Source organism: Microcebus murinus, chromosome 4 (genome assembly GCF_040939455.1).
Source record: "Microcebus murinus isolate Inina chromosome 4, M.murinus_Inina_mat1.0, whole genome shotgun sequence".
NCBI classification, from domain to species: Eukaryota; Metazoa; Chordata; class Mammalia; order Primates; family Cheirogaleidae; genus Microcebus; species Microcebus murinus.
This window is the reverse complement of record NC_134107.1, coordinates 45,933,792-45,953,295: the sequence shown is the minus strand read 5'-3', so window position 1 is coordinate 45,953,295 and position 19,504 is coordinate 45,933,792. Positions and strand designations below refer to the sequence as shown.

Below are 19,504 nucleotides of genomic sequence, written 5' to 3'. Positions count from 1 at the left end.
GTTTTTTTCTTGCTGACTTGTTTGAGTTCTTTGTAGATTTTGGATATTAGCCCTTGATCAAATGTATAGTTTGTGAATATTTCTCCCATTCTGTAGGTTGTCTATTTGCTATGTTGATTATATCCTTAGCTGTGTAGAAGCTTTTTGATTTAATCAAGTCCATTTCTTTTTGTTATTGCTGTAATTTCCTTTGGAGTCTTAATCATATATTCTTTGCCTAGGCCAATATCTAGAAGAGTTTTTCCTATGTTTTCTTCTAGAATTTTTATGGTTCCATGCCTTAAATTTAAGTCTTTTATCCATCTTGAATTAATTTTTGTGAGTGGTAGGAGATAAGGGTCCTGCTTCATTCTTCTGCATCCAATTTTCCCAGCACCATTTATAATAGGGCTTCTTTTCCCCAGCATAAGTTGTTGTCTACTTCGCCAAAGATCAGTTTGTCATAGGTAGATGGTTTTATATCTGGGTTCTCTGTTCTGCCGCATTGGTCAGTGTCTCTATTTTTGTACCAATACCAGGTTGTTTGGGTTATTACAGAGGAAATTAAAATCTTCTTGGAAGGCAAGATCAATAAATAGAAAATAACCAATAATATTTTTTATCTTTGTCAAAATCAATTGCTCATGCTTTTACAATTTTATCTGTGGATTCTCTACTATATTCCCTTGATATATGCATCTATTTCTTTGCCAATACCACATTGTTTTGATTATGGTAGCTATACAGTATACCTTAATATAGTATTGGGTAGAGTGATTCCTAGCATTGTATTCTTCTTTGTCAAAATTATCTTAGCTATTCTAGGATCTGAGCTTTTCTATATAATTTTAGAGTAAGTTTGTTTACATACATGAAAGTCTTGCTGAGATTTTGAAAGGAATTGCATTAAATATATAGATTATTCGGAGGAAAGCTGACATTTTGTACCATGTTGAATCTTCCAATACATGAACACAGTATGTCTTGTCATTTATTTAGGTTTTCTTTGATTTTCTTTAATTAGCATTTTATAATTTCAGCATGCAGATCCTGTACATGTTTAAGTGCATACCTAAGTATTTCATTTTATTTGGAGAAATTGTAAATAGCATTGTGTTTTTAATTTCATTTTTCATATGTTGCTATGGTATGAATGTTTGTTTCCCCTCAAAATTCATATGTTGAAACTCAATCCCCAATGTGGAGAATTAAGAGGCAGGGCATTTGGAAAGCAATTAGGTCATAAGGGCTCCACCCTCATGTATGGGATTGATGTTCTTATAAAGGAGGCCTGAGGGAGATTGTTTGGCCCTTCCATGATATGAAGACACAGTAACAAAGCACCAATTATGAAGTAAAGAGCCCGCACCAGACACCAAATCTGCTGGCACCTTGATCTTAGACATCTCAGCCTCCAGAAAATAGCAAAGAGGCTAAATACTATACAGCAGGAAATAAATTTATGTTATTTATAAGCTACCCAGTATATGGTAGTTTGTTATAGCATCCTGAGTGTACTAAGACATATGTTCATTGCCAGTGTAGAGAAATGCAATTAATTTTTAAATGTTCTTATATCTTATGACTTTGCTGGCTCATTAATTATAGAAGGCTGGTTTCTGTTTTGTTCTATCTTGTTTTTAGATTCCTTGGGATTTTCCATATGGACAATCATGTCATTTGCAAGCAATTCAATGAAGGAAGGTTAGCCTTTGCAAGAGATGGTGCTGGAGCAAAGCAGACAACCATAAGCCAAAAAAAAAAAAAAAAATCAATCTTAGCTTAAAATTTAAACCTGATACAAAAATTAACTCAAAATAAATTATAAAATTAAATGTAAAGTATAAAACTATAAATATCTTAGAAAAAATGAAAAAAATGTTTAGAATCTAGGACTAGGCCAAGTATTCTTAGACTTCATACCAAAAGCATGACCCATAAAATGAAAAATTATTCAATTGGAGCTCATGAAAATTATAAACTTTTGTCAGTGAAAGCCCATGTGAAGAGGATGAAAAGACAGACTAAAGACTGGTAAAAATATTTGCAAACTACATATCTAACATAGGACTAGCATCTAGAATAATAAAAATCTTTCACAACTCAACAGAAAAGAAATCCAATTAGAAAATGGGCAGAAAACATGAAAAGACATTTCATCTACAAGGATATACATATGGCAAACAAGCATATGAAATGATGTTCAATATCATTAGCTGTAAAAGAAATGCAAATTAACCCCACAATAAGATATCACTATACACCTATCAGCATGGCTAATATAAAAGTGAAAAAACCAAATGTTGACAAAGATTCAGAGAGGCTGGAGCACTCACATATTGCTGGTGGGAACTTGGAGGGGCATAAACATTTAAACCACAGCAACATAAGTATTTAGTTACTCTGAAATTCAGTATACCAGTTTCTTGTAAAAATAAACATGCTATTACCATACAATCCAGCAATTATACTCCTGGGCATTAATCTCAAAGAAATGAATTAATCCAGAGAAAAAGTTTATGTTCATACAAAAACCTGTACACAAATGTTCATAGCAACTTTATCTGTAATAGTAAAAAACTGGAATCTGCCCAGATGTTCTTTAAAAAATGAATAGTTACACATATGTGATGCATACTTATGCATACCATGGAATACTACTCAGTAATTAAAAAGTATGAACCATTTTTTTTTGTTTTCATTGACACACATTTTACACACAACAACTTGGATAAATTTCTATGGAATTATGTTGAAGTTTTATTTTTTAAAGCCATTTCAAAAAGTTGCATACCATATAATTCCATTTATATGACATCTTTGAAATAGCAAAATCTGAGAAATGAAGAACATATTAGTGATTGCCAGGGGGTTGGTATAGAGGGTTATAGGGATGCTAGAGTGGAAAAGAGGTAGGTGTGGTTATAAAAGAACAACACAAGAGAGCCTTGTGATAATAGAACTATTCAGTATTTTAACTGTTATACATGAGCCTAAATAGGTGATTCATAGGTGAGGAAAATGTATAGAACTTAATATACACACCCACACACAACTGAGTACAACTTAAAATGGAGAAATGTGAATAAGATCGGTGGATCATTTCAGTGTTAATAACCTGGTTGTGATATTATACAATCGTTTTTCAAAATGTTACCAATAGGGAAAACTGGGCAAAGTATACGTGGAATCTGTCTGTATTATTTCCTACAACTGCATATAAATCTAGCAACACAATATTTAATAATTAGAGTTATACTTTATTGACAAATGGAATGGTACGTAGTTTTAAGTATTGATAATTTTAGAGAAGGAGGAATTCACAAGGGCTAAAGTCATCAATAGAGGACCAGACATGATCTAGATTTTTGTATATTGGAAAACAGATGAAAAATTAAGATAAACAGAGCAGACAGAAGGTTATTCTGGATAGGAGGGATGATGGGTTGAGCATGAAGCGCGTTTGACTAAATCACTAGTTCAACTTCAACACAGTGCTGACTCTTTAGGTAAGAAATCTTGTCCTGAGATTGTTACATCTTCAAGTTTCTTAATCAGAATACTCACACTAGAGAAGATTACAAAAGAACTCTAGGAACCAAATTCTAATGATATTGAGTGTCTCAAATGTAACTAAGGAATGTCCAAATTATATTTTACATCAAAGCAAAAAGAAAAAGTACAGCAGATGTGGGAGATAATGAAGAAGTATTACTGTTAGAAGACAAAATAAGCTAGAATAAAAATCAAAGAAGGTAGTCTCTATCAGGTAGCCAAGAATATTCTTTACCCCTGAAGCATGCTACATGGCAAGGAAAGGGTGGAGAAGTCACAAAGAGTGAGACACAATGACTCTAAATTTCTACCACAGTTTGAAATCATTAGAGCATAAGAAATTTACTGTGTAACTTCATGAAAGGCTGGAGTTATGCATACATTTGTAGCACATTGAAAGGCTACAGTTTCAGAGCAGTTAGGAAGTGTATGTCTAACCTAGTAAACAATAGAAAATGCAATGATATCTAGAATCACATTCCCTTTGGCAGCATGACTTTTAAATAGGTAATGTGGACCAAGAAAGAAGGAAAAAAGGCCATTAAACGAGGGAACCATTTTGATTCCCTATACTAACTTGCAATTTTATTTAAAGATAAGGTTACAGTTAAGAAGAGCCAACAAGAGAGAGAGAAGTAAAAACAAGAGGCACCATTCCAGGTCATTTAATAATCTTCACTCATTCATTCAATCAACAAACATTTTCTAAGAGTCTTATTATAAACACTGGGAATACAGCAGTGGAAAAGTCAAGAAAAGTCTCGGCTTCATTGACTTGCCCCCTGTTAGTGGAGTGAGACAGACAATAAAAAAGACAAATGAACAAGATTGTTATCAGATAGTGAGAAATGCTATGGTAAAAATGAAATACAGAAATATATTGGAGTTTTTGGAGTCTACTTTAGATTTAGAGGTTAAGTAAGGCTTCTCTGAGGAAGTGATAATTAAGCCGAGATTTGAATGATAAGAAAGAAGGAGCCAGTATATGGAGATCTAAAGGAAAATCCTTCTAAACACAGGAAAAAGCAAATGCAAAGGTCCTAAGAAATGCTTAAGGAGGGGAGGAAAATTCTAGAGCACAGAAAAGAGTAGAATAATAGTAATATAAAATGGGCCTTGAAAGCTAGAATAATATGTTTGAATTTTAAGCAATGAATTTTATCTTTTTCTTTTATATTTATTTATTTTGATATATTTATTTCAAAATTTTAGGGGAGTAAAAATGTTTTTATTACATGGATACCTTGTATAATGCTTCAGTTGGGACTTTTAGTGTGCCCATCACAAGAATAGTGTCAATGAATTTTATTCTAAACACAACAGAGACTGATGATCACTGGCCTGATACCTATGCTCCAATACCAATAAAATGCCTAAATCCTCTGAATATTAGATAACACTAAAAAGAAGAGAAAGGGGCATCGTTTTAAATGACTGAAGTTAAATCCTAATGTTCTTGAGTTTATCTGGAAGTGAGACCAGACTTTCTGCTACTAGGAAGAGGATTTAAGAGTTAAATTAAAACCAATGAATAATTTTAGGACTTTGTACAATGGATACAAAGGGGAGACTGGAGAAAATATCTTATGTTTCCATTGTACAAAGTCCTAAAATTATTCATCTCTTCCCTGTCTATAACACAAGCAAAGAGTACAATATAAGAGGTACTTATCTTGGGGATCAGTAAGAAAGTTCCACTTAAGCTAGTAATTGTGTTCTGGAATAGAATGGAATCCCAGTGCACACAGTCTATTAGCCACTCTTTGAAAACTTCCCCTTGACTATAGGTTGCCATCATTCAAAAAGTACATATTAGCATAATAATTACACTGCTGTTGTTGCTGCTACAAGGTATTGTTGCAAATAATTCAATATTTTTATATTTTCATAGTTATTCTTCATTATAGAATTCTTTATTCACTTTTTCCTAGCCATCTATTTGTATTTACTCATTTTTAATTCATTATGTGAGAGCAATTAAAGAATTTCACAGGTCTCTAACTTCTGCACTCCCAATGCTAGTGGATGGCCTATATTCTATGACTTCATTAGGAGAGCACTTGTCTGTCCTCTTAGATATCGCTCCTCACTTTATACTTAAACTCTCAAGACACCAATTAAGGAAGCTATGATAGGTCTAAGTGTTACAGACATTCAGCATTAAGTCATAACCTCAAGCCTTGGCTTTGTCTATAAGTACTATTAATACATTGGACAACAACTTTTCAGATATCAAAATTGGATAACAGCTTTTATCTCTATCTTCATAAAGATTCTAGCATCTGAAAGAAAAGACTAGAAATAGTAAAGGACATTTTCAAGCATAATAAAAGAAAATGAATCATAAGATTGGTTCAGTTTGAACTGACAACAATTTGAAAGAGAAAAGTACTGATAGTGAACTCTAAAATTTGCATATAAACTCTAAAAGAAAATCAAAATTGCATAGATTTTTAGAAATTGTCCTTTAATACTTATCTAAACCAATACCCTCATTTTATAAATTAAAAAACTAGTACTTAGATCAATTAATTAATTGATTATTAGACACTACCTAGTAAGTAACCAGGGTCAGGATAAGAATGCACATAAAATTCAGGCCAATATCTGAAAGGATTTTCAAGTTAAATATTCTAACAGAGAGGTGAAAATTTACAGATAACAAGTCAACAGTTTGGCTAGAAAAATGTCTATTCAACATAAATGATTGGATAGAACAGTGACAATAATTAACAGGTTTGTAATTCTGAATTTGAAATAAGTATTTAAGAAAAAAATACTGTGAACCTGATATACTCTAATTTTAAAGCCACACCTTGAGCTGGAAACATCAATAAAGAAGAGCAAAAGGGAAAAAAGTGTGTTTCCTAACAAACCTAGTAATCATGGTCCAGTAGGAGAAGAACAATGAACTTGTGTGCAGAGTTGAAAGAACAGCTGAAGACTGTTCTTTTAGCCTATTGTATTTAGATATGACAAAAAGAAAAAGGAAAATTGCAGTGAAGGGTCCATCAAAGGCTCTTGTTGAGTTTCTGAAAAGCTCAGTAAGAAGAAAGCTATACTAGACATTTTGAGGAAGGTGGAACCAAAAGGTATAGACAACTAAAGCTTTCAGGGATTATAACATACCCACGAACATACATACATACACACATACACACACACACACACACACACACACACACAGCAGCAGCAGCAGCAGAAACTTCTTTGTGTAATGTTTTCCAAGAGAGTGGGAAAAGAGTACAAAAATTTGTTAACATCAGTTCCACTCCTGAGGAGACACCCTAGAGTAGAAACTCATTCACATGTGCATCCGAAGACAGGTACAAGAATCTTTATAACATTATTGTTTGTACTAGCAGAATAATCCAAATGTCCAGAGACAGTAAACAGGAGAATATACTGCCACATAACATATTATGAAATAGTATATGGAATATTGCACAAAAATGAAAATAAACTAGAGCTGCACACAGTAAAATTGATTTTAGAATATAAGTATAAAAAGCAAGTGCCAAAAGGTTACAGTGTTACATCATCCTTATAACATTCTAAAACAAACAAGGCTAAACAGTGTATTATTTAGGGACAAATTCAAAACTGAAACATAAAAGAAAATGATAAACACAAACTTCTGGCAATAGTCTAGGTAGAAAAACAAAGATCAGAAAGGTGAATAAAACATAGATACAATCAATAGTATTAGTAATCTTTATTAAATTGGATGATGAGTTCACAAGTGTTTACTTTTATAGTTTATAATATATATCAAATATTACATAATAAATAAATGTTTACATGTATCACTTCCTTTTCCATTCATTTTTTTCTTTTGATTTTGCATACATATTATATAAAGAGAAAGAATACAGATCCAAAAACTATCCCTTTTACTTGAGATTCCCAGAATAAATCCTGAAGAAGTCAATCTAATGAATTTTCAATGGAAAAATGCAAAATGCTAATGATCCACTCAAAATCCACAAGTTGAAAAATCACAGGAGAATATAACATTTCATAAAAGCATCAGAAAGCCACATCCTCTTTCTAAACAACAAAATGCCAGGAGAGCATCTTCTGGCTTCCCAGTTCAGTACAAGGAAAAATCAGAAACAACTGCTTATATCTGTTCTCCACATTCTTAGAGAAAGAAACTTAAAAATGAATATTTAAATCTAAGGAAATAGAAATGGGTCAAAAATCTGAAGAATCATTAAAAGGCAGGGATACACAAATTTAAGTTAAGAAAAGGATTCAAACAAATAGTATATTGCCTGCACTGTAAATGAGAGTTGTAAAACAATAGCAAATAAAAACAACAGAGATTTTTCCAGAATGTCTGGAGTTTCCAGAATTCTAGATCATCACATGTTTTATAAGGTTAAATGAGAGGATGACTTGCTTCAAAAAAAAATAGAAACCAAATATACTTAACACAAAAATATATTAAATATATTTTCATAATTCAAAAACCAATAGTTCTAGCTCCTCAGTATAATCTCTAAATATAATCATATAACACTTCCACAAACTATCTGTCTATTTAAACCATCTAGTACTAGGTAAGTATTTACTATGAATATGATAAACATTCTTTAAAACAGGAGAAAAGACACAAATATCATTGAGAGGAAAGATCTATTTTAAAGAGAATTAAAAGATGAATTTAAATGAAGTTGCATCAGCATTCCTCTGAATACTCAATTGCTTCAGAGTATGAGTGCAGTCTTAGGAAACTTTAGCATTTAAATGATTTGAAATTTTCAATTTATTTGAAATACAATTTTGGGGTTTTTTTAAATGAATACTTAATGTGTTTCTTACATAAAAATCCAAAACCTTTCCAATTTTTCCCTTGAATAAAAAAACATAAAGAAAGGTTTGGATCTGGCATACTCTAAATGCTTCACCAATATAACCTTCAATGAGAATAGTGGGAAAAACCTAATAACCATACATTTTGCCTTAAAAAATTATTTTGATACTCTAGCATGGCATAAGTGGTAATTTTTTTATTAACAATATGGGCTTTTAATAGAATTTTATGTGAACAGAAGCACATTGTTCTTAACTGGGTACTATCTAAAATCCTCATCTAAGGCTTTACCAACTTCTCTTTCTGACAACATCACATTCCACATATTTCTCAGCAGGAAAGATTGGCTTCCAGTGGGGAAACTTTAGTATCAGCTTTTCCAAAGAGCCTGAAAGGAGAGTTAAACTGAATTGCTCTTCCAGAACACAAGAACATCATTGCTGCCAAATGCAAAATCCCTTAACACCATGGGACATTTCCTATGATTCTGTCTGTGGTGCAGGATGAGATTACTATAATATTTCTCGTTTTAAAAATTTCTTCAAACAATAATAAAAGTAATAATACTTATAATAGCAATAGTCATAGTCATAATTATACTAATAGAAGCTATGTATTTTATATATTAATATGTCAAATTCTCACAACAATCCTGAAAGGTAGGTGTCATTCATTTAGTTTTACAGATGACGGAACAGAAACACAAAAGGATTAAATAATTTGCCCAAAGTCACAGCTAGGCTGCATTTATTAAGCAGATTTATTGAGCACATTTACTCTGTGCTGGCAGTGTTCTAAATGCTTTACTTACATTAACTAATCCTTGATCTTCATGAAAACCTTGATTCTCATGATGTACTATAATGATACCCATTTTTTGGCTGAGAAAACTGAGACACACAGAGGTTAAGTAACTTGCTCTAGGTCACTCACCTGGTAAACGCTAAACTGAAATTCAAATACAGGCAGCTTAGCTCCAAAGTCCACACTCTTAAGGAAGAAATTATACTATCTGTCTAAATGGCAGAACTTAGATTCAAACCTTTCAAAAATGAGTTTTCTCATTGTTTGAACTATACCATATACCTCCTTTAATATAGCAAAGGCTATCAGATGAACAAAACATACCAACATATGCTAACTAAATATACTTCAGTGAAAATATATGTAGAAATCCAAATGATTGTTTAGAGATGTGAACAATGATAATAATCCATCAGATATACACATAAACACATGCTCTTCTTGTGCTGGAAAACAGCTGCATAATACATTGGAAAGCCTATCCCACCAAGAATCCAAAGCTCAAATGCTGTTGTCCTTTCTCTACATGAATAATAAAACGAATCTACATACTTTTATTAGCATGATAGCCTGAAGAACACAATTCCACTAGGCAAATACTCTAATTTTTTACCAATGTATGTACTATGGAATTGTACGTAAATCCTGCATACTTTCCATTAAGTTTCTTGCTCTATCAAAGAGAGTTCATTTATTTATATATTTCTAACTAATCATCAGCATTGTCAGTCCTTCCTGATCACAATAATTGCCTAAAGAATAAATCTTTAAAAAGAGTCAAAAAATATATATATTTTATTTTGTCAGATCGTTGAAGGTTTTACCATTGTATCCCTTTCCCTACAATCTCACGACTCTAGAACCTGACTCAAACCAGTTCACTCGGCCTAGGATCATATACTTAGTAGTATGATACACAAGACATGATAGTGGCTGAAGCACTATTATTAAAGAGAGATTAAAACAGCTGTACATTATGCTGAAGCACTCACTCTTCCTTTTACAAACAGACGGTCCTGGATTACAAGCAGCACTTGACCATTTAAATCACAACAACCACCAGATTTAACCAGCTGGGCCATATTCTCCTAGGCAGTGCCTGTTGACCTCCTCAGTAGCAGCTGCTCAAATGAAATTCTCATTAGACAACTTATTTTCTGAAGCCAAAGGACTCTCTGATTAAATATATGTATTTAGATATAGAAGTCCTTTTTAAAGTATTCATTTTCTGACAACTGTCGCTTATGTTAGAGCCCAGCTACACTGGCAACAAGATGGGTGCTACAAGGATAACTAAAATTCATCATTTAATGACAGCTGAAGAATTTTTATCTTGGAACCATTTTAACCTGAATCTGTTAATCAAAGCCTTTCTGTACACTTTACCCATCAATAACAACAGTGTTCTTTCTGATATTCAGTCATTCAATCCATCTATGCATCTCTCTACCTACCTAGCTACCTACCTACCTATTTATCTACCTATGACATTAAATCAAAGTTAAATTTACAAAAATCATAAACCTTGCCTATCTTCCCATAATTCTTCAGAGGGGGCACTTCAAACAAAGCACCTTTGTTCAATAGCATTTAGCAATCTAGTAAAATTAATTCTCAGGGAGGGTATTTCTTGAAGGAGTGGCAGATTAAACCCTGGAAAATAATTTGGTTGATCAAAGCATCTATCTAGAAAGTTTTTGTTTCATCATGCAAATATTGTTTTTAAAAGGATCATAATAAACTTTTTATAAATCAGTTTCTGCAAATGAGCGGGAAGGTATTTAGTCTGATAAAGAGTCAAAATATTCTACACAACAAGAATGATTCAAGTAAGGTCATCATTTATTATATCAATTACACAGGCTTGTCAATTAGCTAATCATGAAGTATGGCCCCCAAATCAAGAAGTAAAAGTGAGGGAGAGGTGAGTAATACATTTAAATGCTCCTAAATATCCCCTGAGATAATATGTCCCAAATGAGGAGATGGACCTAAAACTTTAAAAGGTCAAAGCCAGGTAAATATTGAGGAAGCTGTTATACTTCCTTAGACACAGAATATAATTATTTTAGAATAAAAAATTTATCCCATACTTTTTCAATAATGACTTTTTCTATTATCATTTCTGTTCTCTGATGCATTTCTGTTCTATTGCTCCAAGCAGATAATTGAAATGAAGATTCAAACTCAAGATATCAAACTGAGAATAAAAAACAGAAATTCTCATTGATTCCATCTCCAAAACATCTCCCTCCACTTTTCATTATTATTATTATTAATATTAATTATGTCATCATCCTCCTATTTACCCACAGTTTAAAAGCTCTGAGCTCCCTTGGTCAGAGTTTGCTCTCTCTTGGTCTCTACACTCAAACATCAAGTCTTAACAATTCTATCTCCTAATGTCTTTTCCATGTGCACCCCTCTTCCTTCCTCATTTCTGCTGCCTTAGTTCAGGGCCTCATTATCTCTAGCCTGAAACAATTTCCTTAATGTCTCTCCCTGCTCCCATTCATCCTCAACAGTGCTGCCAGATTAACTTTCCTGAAGGAAAGCTCTAATCCATCACCTTATTGTACTAAAAAATAGTCAGTGGCTCCCCCATCACCTTCAATATGAAGTCCAATCTCCTTAGCCAAGAATTAAAGGGTCTCCATGATCTTAACATAACCTACTTTTTCAATCTTATATATATATATATATATATCATGTGCATCTTCACCTTAAGTTAGAACCTGAATTGTGGACTGTTTTAAAGCTCTCTGCCTATTCCTTCTCCCTGAAAATGCCTCTCCTCTCCATTTCTATCTATATAAAATCTTTCATTCTCCAAGACAAGCTAAGACCCATTTCCCTGTAGAACTTTTCCACAGCTTCCTAGACAGGAACAATTTGTCTATCTTGTAAACTATCTTAACATTTCATCTATACAACTCTCATATAACATATATTAGACATTGAATTAGAGTTCATTTTGTATATGTCATATCTCTTACTAGAATATAAATTCTTTAAAGTTAGAGACTATTGTTTTATTTATTAGGGTTGTATGCCATGTCATCTAGCATAGGGGTTCTTAACCTGAGGTCCACAGATCCCAAGAGATATGGATAGAATTCAGGGAGTCTGTGAACTTTGACAGAAAAAATTCCTTTTCAGTAACTTCTAATTGAAAATTTGCATTTCCATAAATTATGGATGCAGGTAACAAACCATAGAGTAGTTGTAGTATCTATGACATTATCACCAATGGTATCACAATTGATATTTGTATATCACATTATATTGTAGATATCTCAAAATATCTTTCAGGCCTATCACTACTTCAAAATTATGATATTGTTAGGCCCTCCATTATATCTTGTTTTTAATGCATTAGTAAAATAGCACATTCTACCATATCACAAATTTTTTAAATTATTTAGAATTTTAATATAATTCACTTTTTCTATAATTCTGTGTATTTTACTTTATGCACTTAAAACCATTCTAAAATAAGATCTGTAGGCTTCACTAGACTATCAAAGGGATGCACAGAAAAAAAAAAGGTAACAAGTTAAGAATCTCAGAGTTTAAATACAGTCCCTTGCACAGAAAAAGAAAAACATGTAGAAAATTTAATCACAATACTATTTAGTTCTTGATTAGGGCCATAAAAAAGGTATGCCATGAGCTATAAAATATCGTTCATAAAAAAAAAAAATCACAGTCTTAGTATTAGAAAAAGACCAATCCTCTGTCTTCTACAACAGCCCAATTAAAATGGCAATTGAGATCGCTGCATACCTCTAAGGACGGACAATTTATTTCTTTCCAAAGAAGATTATTCCATATAGACAGCTATGACTGTTACATAGTTGGTCTTCTCAACCATATTCTGGTTTCCTTATAACTTCTTGTCATTGATCTGCATTCTATCCTTAGGAATTAGATAGGATAAACCCAATCCCTCTTCCATGTGACTTTAATCTTTAAAGACCCATCATTTTATCCTTGATTTCCTTTTCTCTAGGGTTAATATTACTAGTTCCTTCAATCATTCCTTTTATTATATAATTTTTTCTCTATGATCATGTCAATTGTTCTTTGAGAACATCTCATTGCTTTTGAGTCCTTATTTATTAAAGTGTGGTAATTCAGAACTCACCAAAATACTTCAATGCATTCTACTGAGCAGGGAGTTCAGTGGGAATACCACCTTTTAAAAGTTTCATATTGTACTTCTCATAATGCTGATTGAGATAGCAATGGCAATTTTCTGGCAATATTCACCATGTTGACTCCATTGCACTTTCTGTCACCTAAAACTCTTAAGATCTTTTTTTCATTCATGTGGCTGCTATTTATATTTTGTTCAATAACTATTTGCATACACAGGGGTTTTGGATTTCTGAACTTGATAATAAGATCCATTAAATTTTATCTTGACAGTTTGGTTTTCAGTTCATATTGCCAGTTTGTCAAACTCAAAAGCTTTTGAATTTTGTTTCCTTCATATATTCTGTTCCTGCCAGATTTGTGGGATCAGTAAATTTGATGTGCATGCTATCACTTCATATTTGTATTTAATATATTATGTACAGAAATATACACTAAAGATGCCTCAATTTGTGATGTCTAAAACATATATACTGTAAAAAATAATCAAACATCTGTATACTATGTATAAAAATTATTTGCTAGTAGGAATATAGTGATAAAGGACTTTTTGCAAGTGTTTCTCTTATAAAAAATCAACTATAACACATGGCAATAAAGAGGAAGAATATAAAACCATTATTTGCAAGAAAAAATGATTCAAAATTCTCTATTAATCCAGGAAAAAAAATTCAATTTCTTTATTTTTACATTAAAGAACTTTCTAAATTATTTTGAAAATCACTTACTGATAGAATTAAAACCATCCTTTTGATGAAGCACAATTAAAAGTAATCTAGCAATCTCACTTATTCAGAGGTGATTGATCTAGAAACCTCAGTTATTGAGAACATAGCCAAGAATGAGGAAAACAAAGTCTCTGAAAAGCTAGAAGAGTCAGCACAAAGTTCATTCACTAAAGATCATGTATATTATCCAGAATCTCCCAGCAACTCATCAGGAACATACTTGTTCATACTTTAAATATAGTCCAGAATATCTTGATTATCTAATCTTATAATCTACAGATGAAGGAGCAAATTAGAATTTATTTACAACTGAGCAAGAAATAACAGCCTGCAACCTGATATCTAAGAAAGGTAAACCAACACATACACACACCAAATAAGATACACATATATGTTCAGCAGACACAAGAACCCTAAAGCTTCATAATTGTAGAGAAATAACCATAAAGTCAAACATTCCTAATTATCTCAATGATCTCCCAGGGCATCAGTACATTATAGCACAGTAAAATAATTGAAATTTATGATAATCATCATGACACCTCAAATTTATACAGTTTGTAGTTCATAAAAGATTTCATATTCATTATTATGGTTAATTCTCAAAATGTTTACGCTGCCAAGTCAGATAATAGTACCATACCAAATTTTAACTTTTGTGGCTCAGAGAGATTGAAAAATTTACCCAGGGTCACATAATTGTTAGACAGGTACTAGAGTTCCTAGTCTACTGTAACATGATCCTGAGTCATCAAAAAATATTTACATCTTGTGCCATATGATATGGTTAATAAAACAGGGAACCATGTGATACATTTTAGAGAGACTTCTACAAAAATTAATTGGATACTTTTAAACTTTTGAGCCCTTAAAGGAATAAAATTAAGTTACATGAAAAATTCCCTTATATCTAATCTCTATTTCCGTATAGTGTCACAGAGGTCTGAATTTAACTTACAATGCTAGTAATAAATCCAGAGCTATTAATTATCCTACGTGTTAAGGCCTAAAAATCTGTACATAGAAAATGAAAGCATATACATAAGTATAACAATCACTTAGACTTGATTTATTTTGTTTAAAAATAATACTGGAGAATCTTCTTTCATATCTGCTTTCTAGAATCCAGGTGAACCTGAGTGGACCCTTGGACAGAGTAGAGAAGGGAGATGTGGAATGTTGCAGCAGATGTTACACATCAAAGAACTTACTCTTGAACATTTAGCTTTAACAATATTTGAAGCCCTCAACACTCCATTCTATAACATATGGAAGTAAAGTAATATAATATCTATAAATTTATAATATTTACAAAAATGAAATAATTTTTTTAAATTTTGCTTGATAAACAGTTGACATTTTCATAAAGAAACACTATCCACCAAAAAGAAATAAGACAGAATAAATAAAAAATAAAGTTGTAGTTAGGAAAATTCCCTTTCTAATTTTTTCCCAGGGTAAAACTTACAGTCAGTTTAAAATCTTGATCTGTTATCATAAGAACCAAATAAAATACACAAAGTTTTAGAAAAATGGAACTATCTGTTTAACACTCCTAATGGATCACAAGCTGAATAAATTTTTCCTAGCTAATGCTAATTATGTACTTCTCTGTCCCTTGAAATCCCACACATTTTTTTAAGGCTTAAAATCGTTAGAAGAAAAAACCCCAACAGTTAAGTCCACACATACCCTCTTGTTCAGTCCGAGTCATTTCCTCAAGCTTCTTCTGTTTCAGTGTGTCCACCACATCGGCAAGGCTCCCTTTGCGGCGTTCTGGGGTTCCAAAAGTAACACTGGTCATTATCTCGCGGTCCCGACTCCCTTCGTCAGGCTTATGTGGTGAGGTAGAGGTATTTCGGAAGGAATATAGGGGGCATAACTTATTATTCTCTGATTCCTAGAAAAATAAAATAAAATAAAATAAAATAAAACCATTAGAATACAAGTTTCTTTGAGTACCATTGGGGAAAAAGCACAAACTCAGAAGGACAGTACATGATGCTTAGAAGGACAAATAAAATATATAAAATAAAATAAAATGTAATAACTAACTTGGTAGGACAAATAAAAAATATAATTCTGATTAAACAATACTAAACATTAAAGAAGTATCAAAGGAACTAACCTGAAATTGAAGATTAAAACTGTTTAATCATTGTCCTTTAATTTAGAACTAGGAGAAACATTAGCTTCAGTATCCAATGTTCATTGTTCACCAAAAAATACATAAATTATCTAACTCAGTGCCAGAAAGTTAGTCAACTTGAATATTTTGTGTGCTGGGGTTTGGGTAAAATTGGCTTTTTTCTAGCTATATATATCTGTCCAAAGTTACAGAAGCCTTTTTCTATTCCTTATCCTTACTACTGATACTTCAGCACAGTGACTCACTTTTCATTTCGCAGTTTTTTAACAAAAGGACAAGTTTACTACAGAAACATTTGCATAATAATAACTTCATAGTACAGAGAAGTTAGCTAACTGGTAAGAGGGTTAGATCCGTCAGCTGAGGAAGAAAAGCAAATCTTAGGTTGAAAATAACAAATACTTAAAAGTTTACAGAAAGAAATGTTTTTGTATCTCTCTAAATCAGAACTGAGAGTTGGAAGCAAGTATATTTGGCCACAGTGGTCTTGCATTCACCTTAGCTGTTTGCACAAGCAGATTCTTACTCCCTACAAAAAAGTATGTAAAGTAAAACATCCAGTTTTTGTGATTATCTCCAAAAGCTTAAAGATCCTAATTGCTCCTCTATCTCTCTCTTCCACAAACAAGCCCAGCAAACTTCAAGAACTAGAGAAGCATGAGGCAAAAGTTACAGAGTTAGTAACTAGTGGGAAAGGGTGAGAAAAGGAAAATGGAATCTAGAGCAGTAATTTTCTCCATATATTAAATGATATAATAAGTATACTCAATAAATGCTAGGTATTTAGGCATTGTCATTGTATATAAGGTGGGCTAAACCTTATTTTCAGATAACATTTGTAAGGCAGCTAGGCACAGTGCTGAGTTCACATTACTAAAGTGTTTAATGAATGGTAGATACTATTGTTCCGAAGGAAGAAGCAGATCTTGGAATAGGTCCAAGGAAATTTTTCCCTTCTGGACCTGAGGAATTGTGAAGTAAAAAAATGTTCATGAGTTGAACTAAATCAAATATTGTGAAACTTATGAATATATTAAAAAACATTGTAATATATACATTAAATGGGTAAATTGTGCAGATGTGTACTATATCTCAATAAAGCTGTTAAAAAAATATTGTGAACTAAATCTTAATCTTTTCTGCATTCCCATTCCTAGCACAAATACCTGGAACAGAGCAATTCAATATATTTGAGCTGAAATAAACTGAAAAAATAAATGGGGCAGGGCAAGAAAGGGAGCTCCTCTTTACCTTGCTCCTAGATCCCTTCCTTCCTCTAGGAAAGATGCTTTATCTCACTTAATGTTTAAAATAATTCTGTGGAGAGATGTAGAGGAACTCCTTCTTTTAGATGCCAGCCATGGTTACTATGTGGCTTCTTGGAATGGCCAGTTTGTTTTCTACTTTGTGCAAATGAAAACTCAGAGATATATTTGCCAAAGTCACTTTGACCTCTTAGTAAAACCCATATTAGATACGTGACCAAAGATTTTATGAATTAATAATCAGCATTTGATCAATCATGCTTCATTTACTTTCATTTCAAATGCAAATTATTTTTAGATCATAGCCTAAAAAATTTTTTTAATTAAAAAAAAAACCTACTCAACCTAAGGGATTAAAAACCACGTCAAAACAGTAATATGTGAAAGCAGTTACCTACGAATGACTCTCCAATTACTACAATAAAGAAGATTTTTGCATCTCTGCCAAATTGAAATTAAAAGATGCTAGGAAGGGTTCTCCAGCCTAAATAACAACTTTAGCTTGTACTTAGAGCATTTGGGCTCCAGAGAGTACCATTTTTTCCTATCAGAACTAATTTCAAACTCATTGTCTTATTAACTCATTGTCACTTATTTATTAGACTATATTCCTTGTTTTATACTCATGGGAATGTGGTCACTGCATTCTGTACCACAGACAATAACCATGGTTTCTTATTGCAGTGAAGACCCACAGTGTCCTCAGCCCCACAATCTATGCAAAATGGTTTAACACGACCAAGTAGCAGAGAGCAAGAGGCTAAAAAGTCATGATTGCACCCCAAAAGCCACAAGAACATATTGAAGCACTTAATTATAACCATATAATTTAGCATTTAATAATGCACTAGAAGAAATTATTTGTTACTATTTGCATGTAATAGTTATATTTGTAACTAAAGTTTAATTTTTGAATGACTGGGCCATGTTTCGCAATTCTGTATGCATCCGAACATACAACAAAATGTTAAGTACGTGTGGGCCGATGAATTTGAAATGACTACTCACCAAATATGTTAAAAATCATCAAAAATTAAGGTTAAGGGTAAAGATTTGGTCTAACAATGATGGGATCATTTAAGCAAAATATTTAGAACTGAGATATTTTTAAAAATAAGGATTGATGATATAGCTACACAATGGAATACCACACAGCTATTATAAACAATGTCATTATCATTTGAAAATATTTTGTTTATAGTGATAAATAATTAGAGGTAATCTGCATGTCCAATTGTAGGGATTATTTGAAGGCATTATGATTTAATGCATATGATGGAAAAATTTGATACTATTTAAAATCATATTTTTATCGAATTTAATAAAATGTAGGAATATTCATAATGTATTGTTAGTAAAAAAATATGTTAGTGAAACTACATCAATATACATTTTTAAAATGGTTTATTTTTAATTATTATGGATAACATAATAGTACGTATTTATCGGGTACATGTGATGTTTTGAAACAAGCATACGATATGTAATGATCAAATCTGCATAACTAGAATATCTATCGTTTCCACCAATAGATGAATGGATAAAAAAAATGTGGTGTATATATATACACACACAAAGACACAAACACACACACACACAATGGAATATTACTCTGCTATGGAAAAGAATGAAATGCTGTCATTTACAATAATATCAACAAAACTGGAGGATATTATGGTAAGTAAAATAAGCCAAGCAAAGAAAGACAAATGTCACACATTCTTATTCATATGAGAACTCAAAAAATTGATCTTTTGGAGGTAGCGAATGAAACGGTGGTTACTAGAGTCTGGGAAGGGTAGTGGGGAGGTAGAGGATAGAGAGGGATTGGTTGATGGGTACAAAAATACACTTAGATAAAAGGAATAGGAAGATCTAGTGTTTGGTAACACAATATATATTTTTAAGAAAAAAATTATGTACAGAAGAGACTATAATATCCAACAAATTGTTAATGGTTCTCTGAGTATTTGGGATAATAGTTTTATTTTATTTCTGAAGTTCTCTATATTTTATAAATGTTCTATCATAAATAATACTTTTAATC

At 32.1% G+C, this 19,504-nt stretch overlaps 1 protein-coding gene across 27 annotated transcripts in view; it reads right to left on the bottom strand.

Annotated features, from left to right (window-relative positions):
• The window catches only part of SOX6 (SRY-box transcription factor 6), a 631,508-nt gene that overhangs the window by 342,388 nt on the left and 269,616 nt on the right, over positions 1-19,504 (bottom strand). For all 27 annotated transcript variants that reach the window (XM_076002133.1, XM_012780692.3, XM_012780698.3 and 24 more), the window contains one exon: positions 15,736-15,943. In XM_076002133.1, coding sequence (XP_075858248.1) covers positions 15,736-15,943 — 208 coding nt within the window. The remainder of the gene's footprint in view (positions 1-15,735; positions 15,944-19,504) is intronic.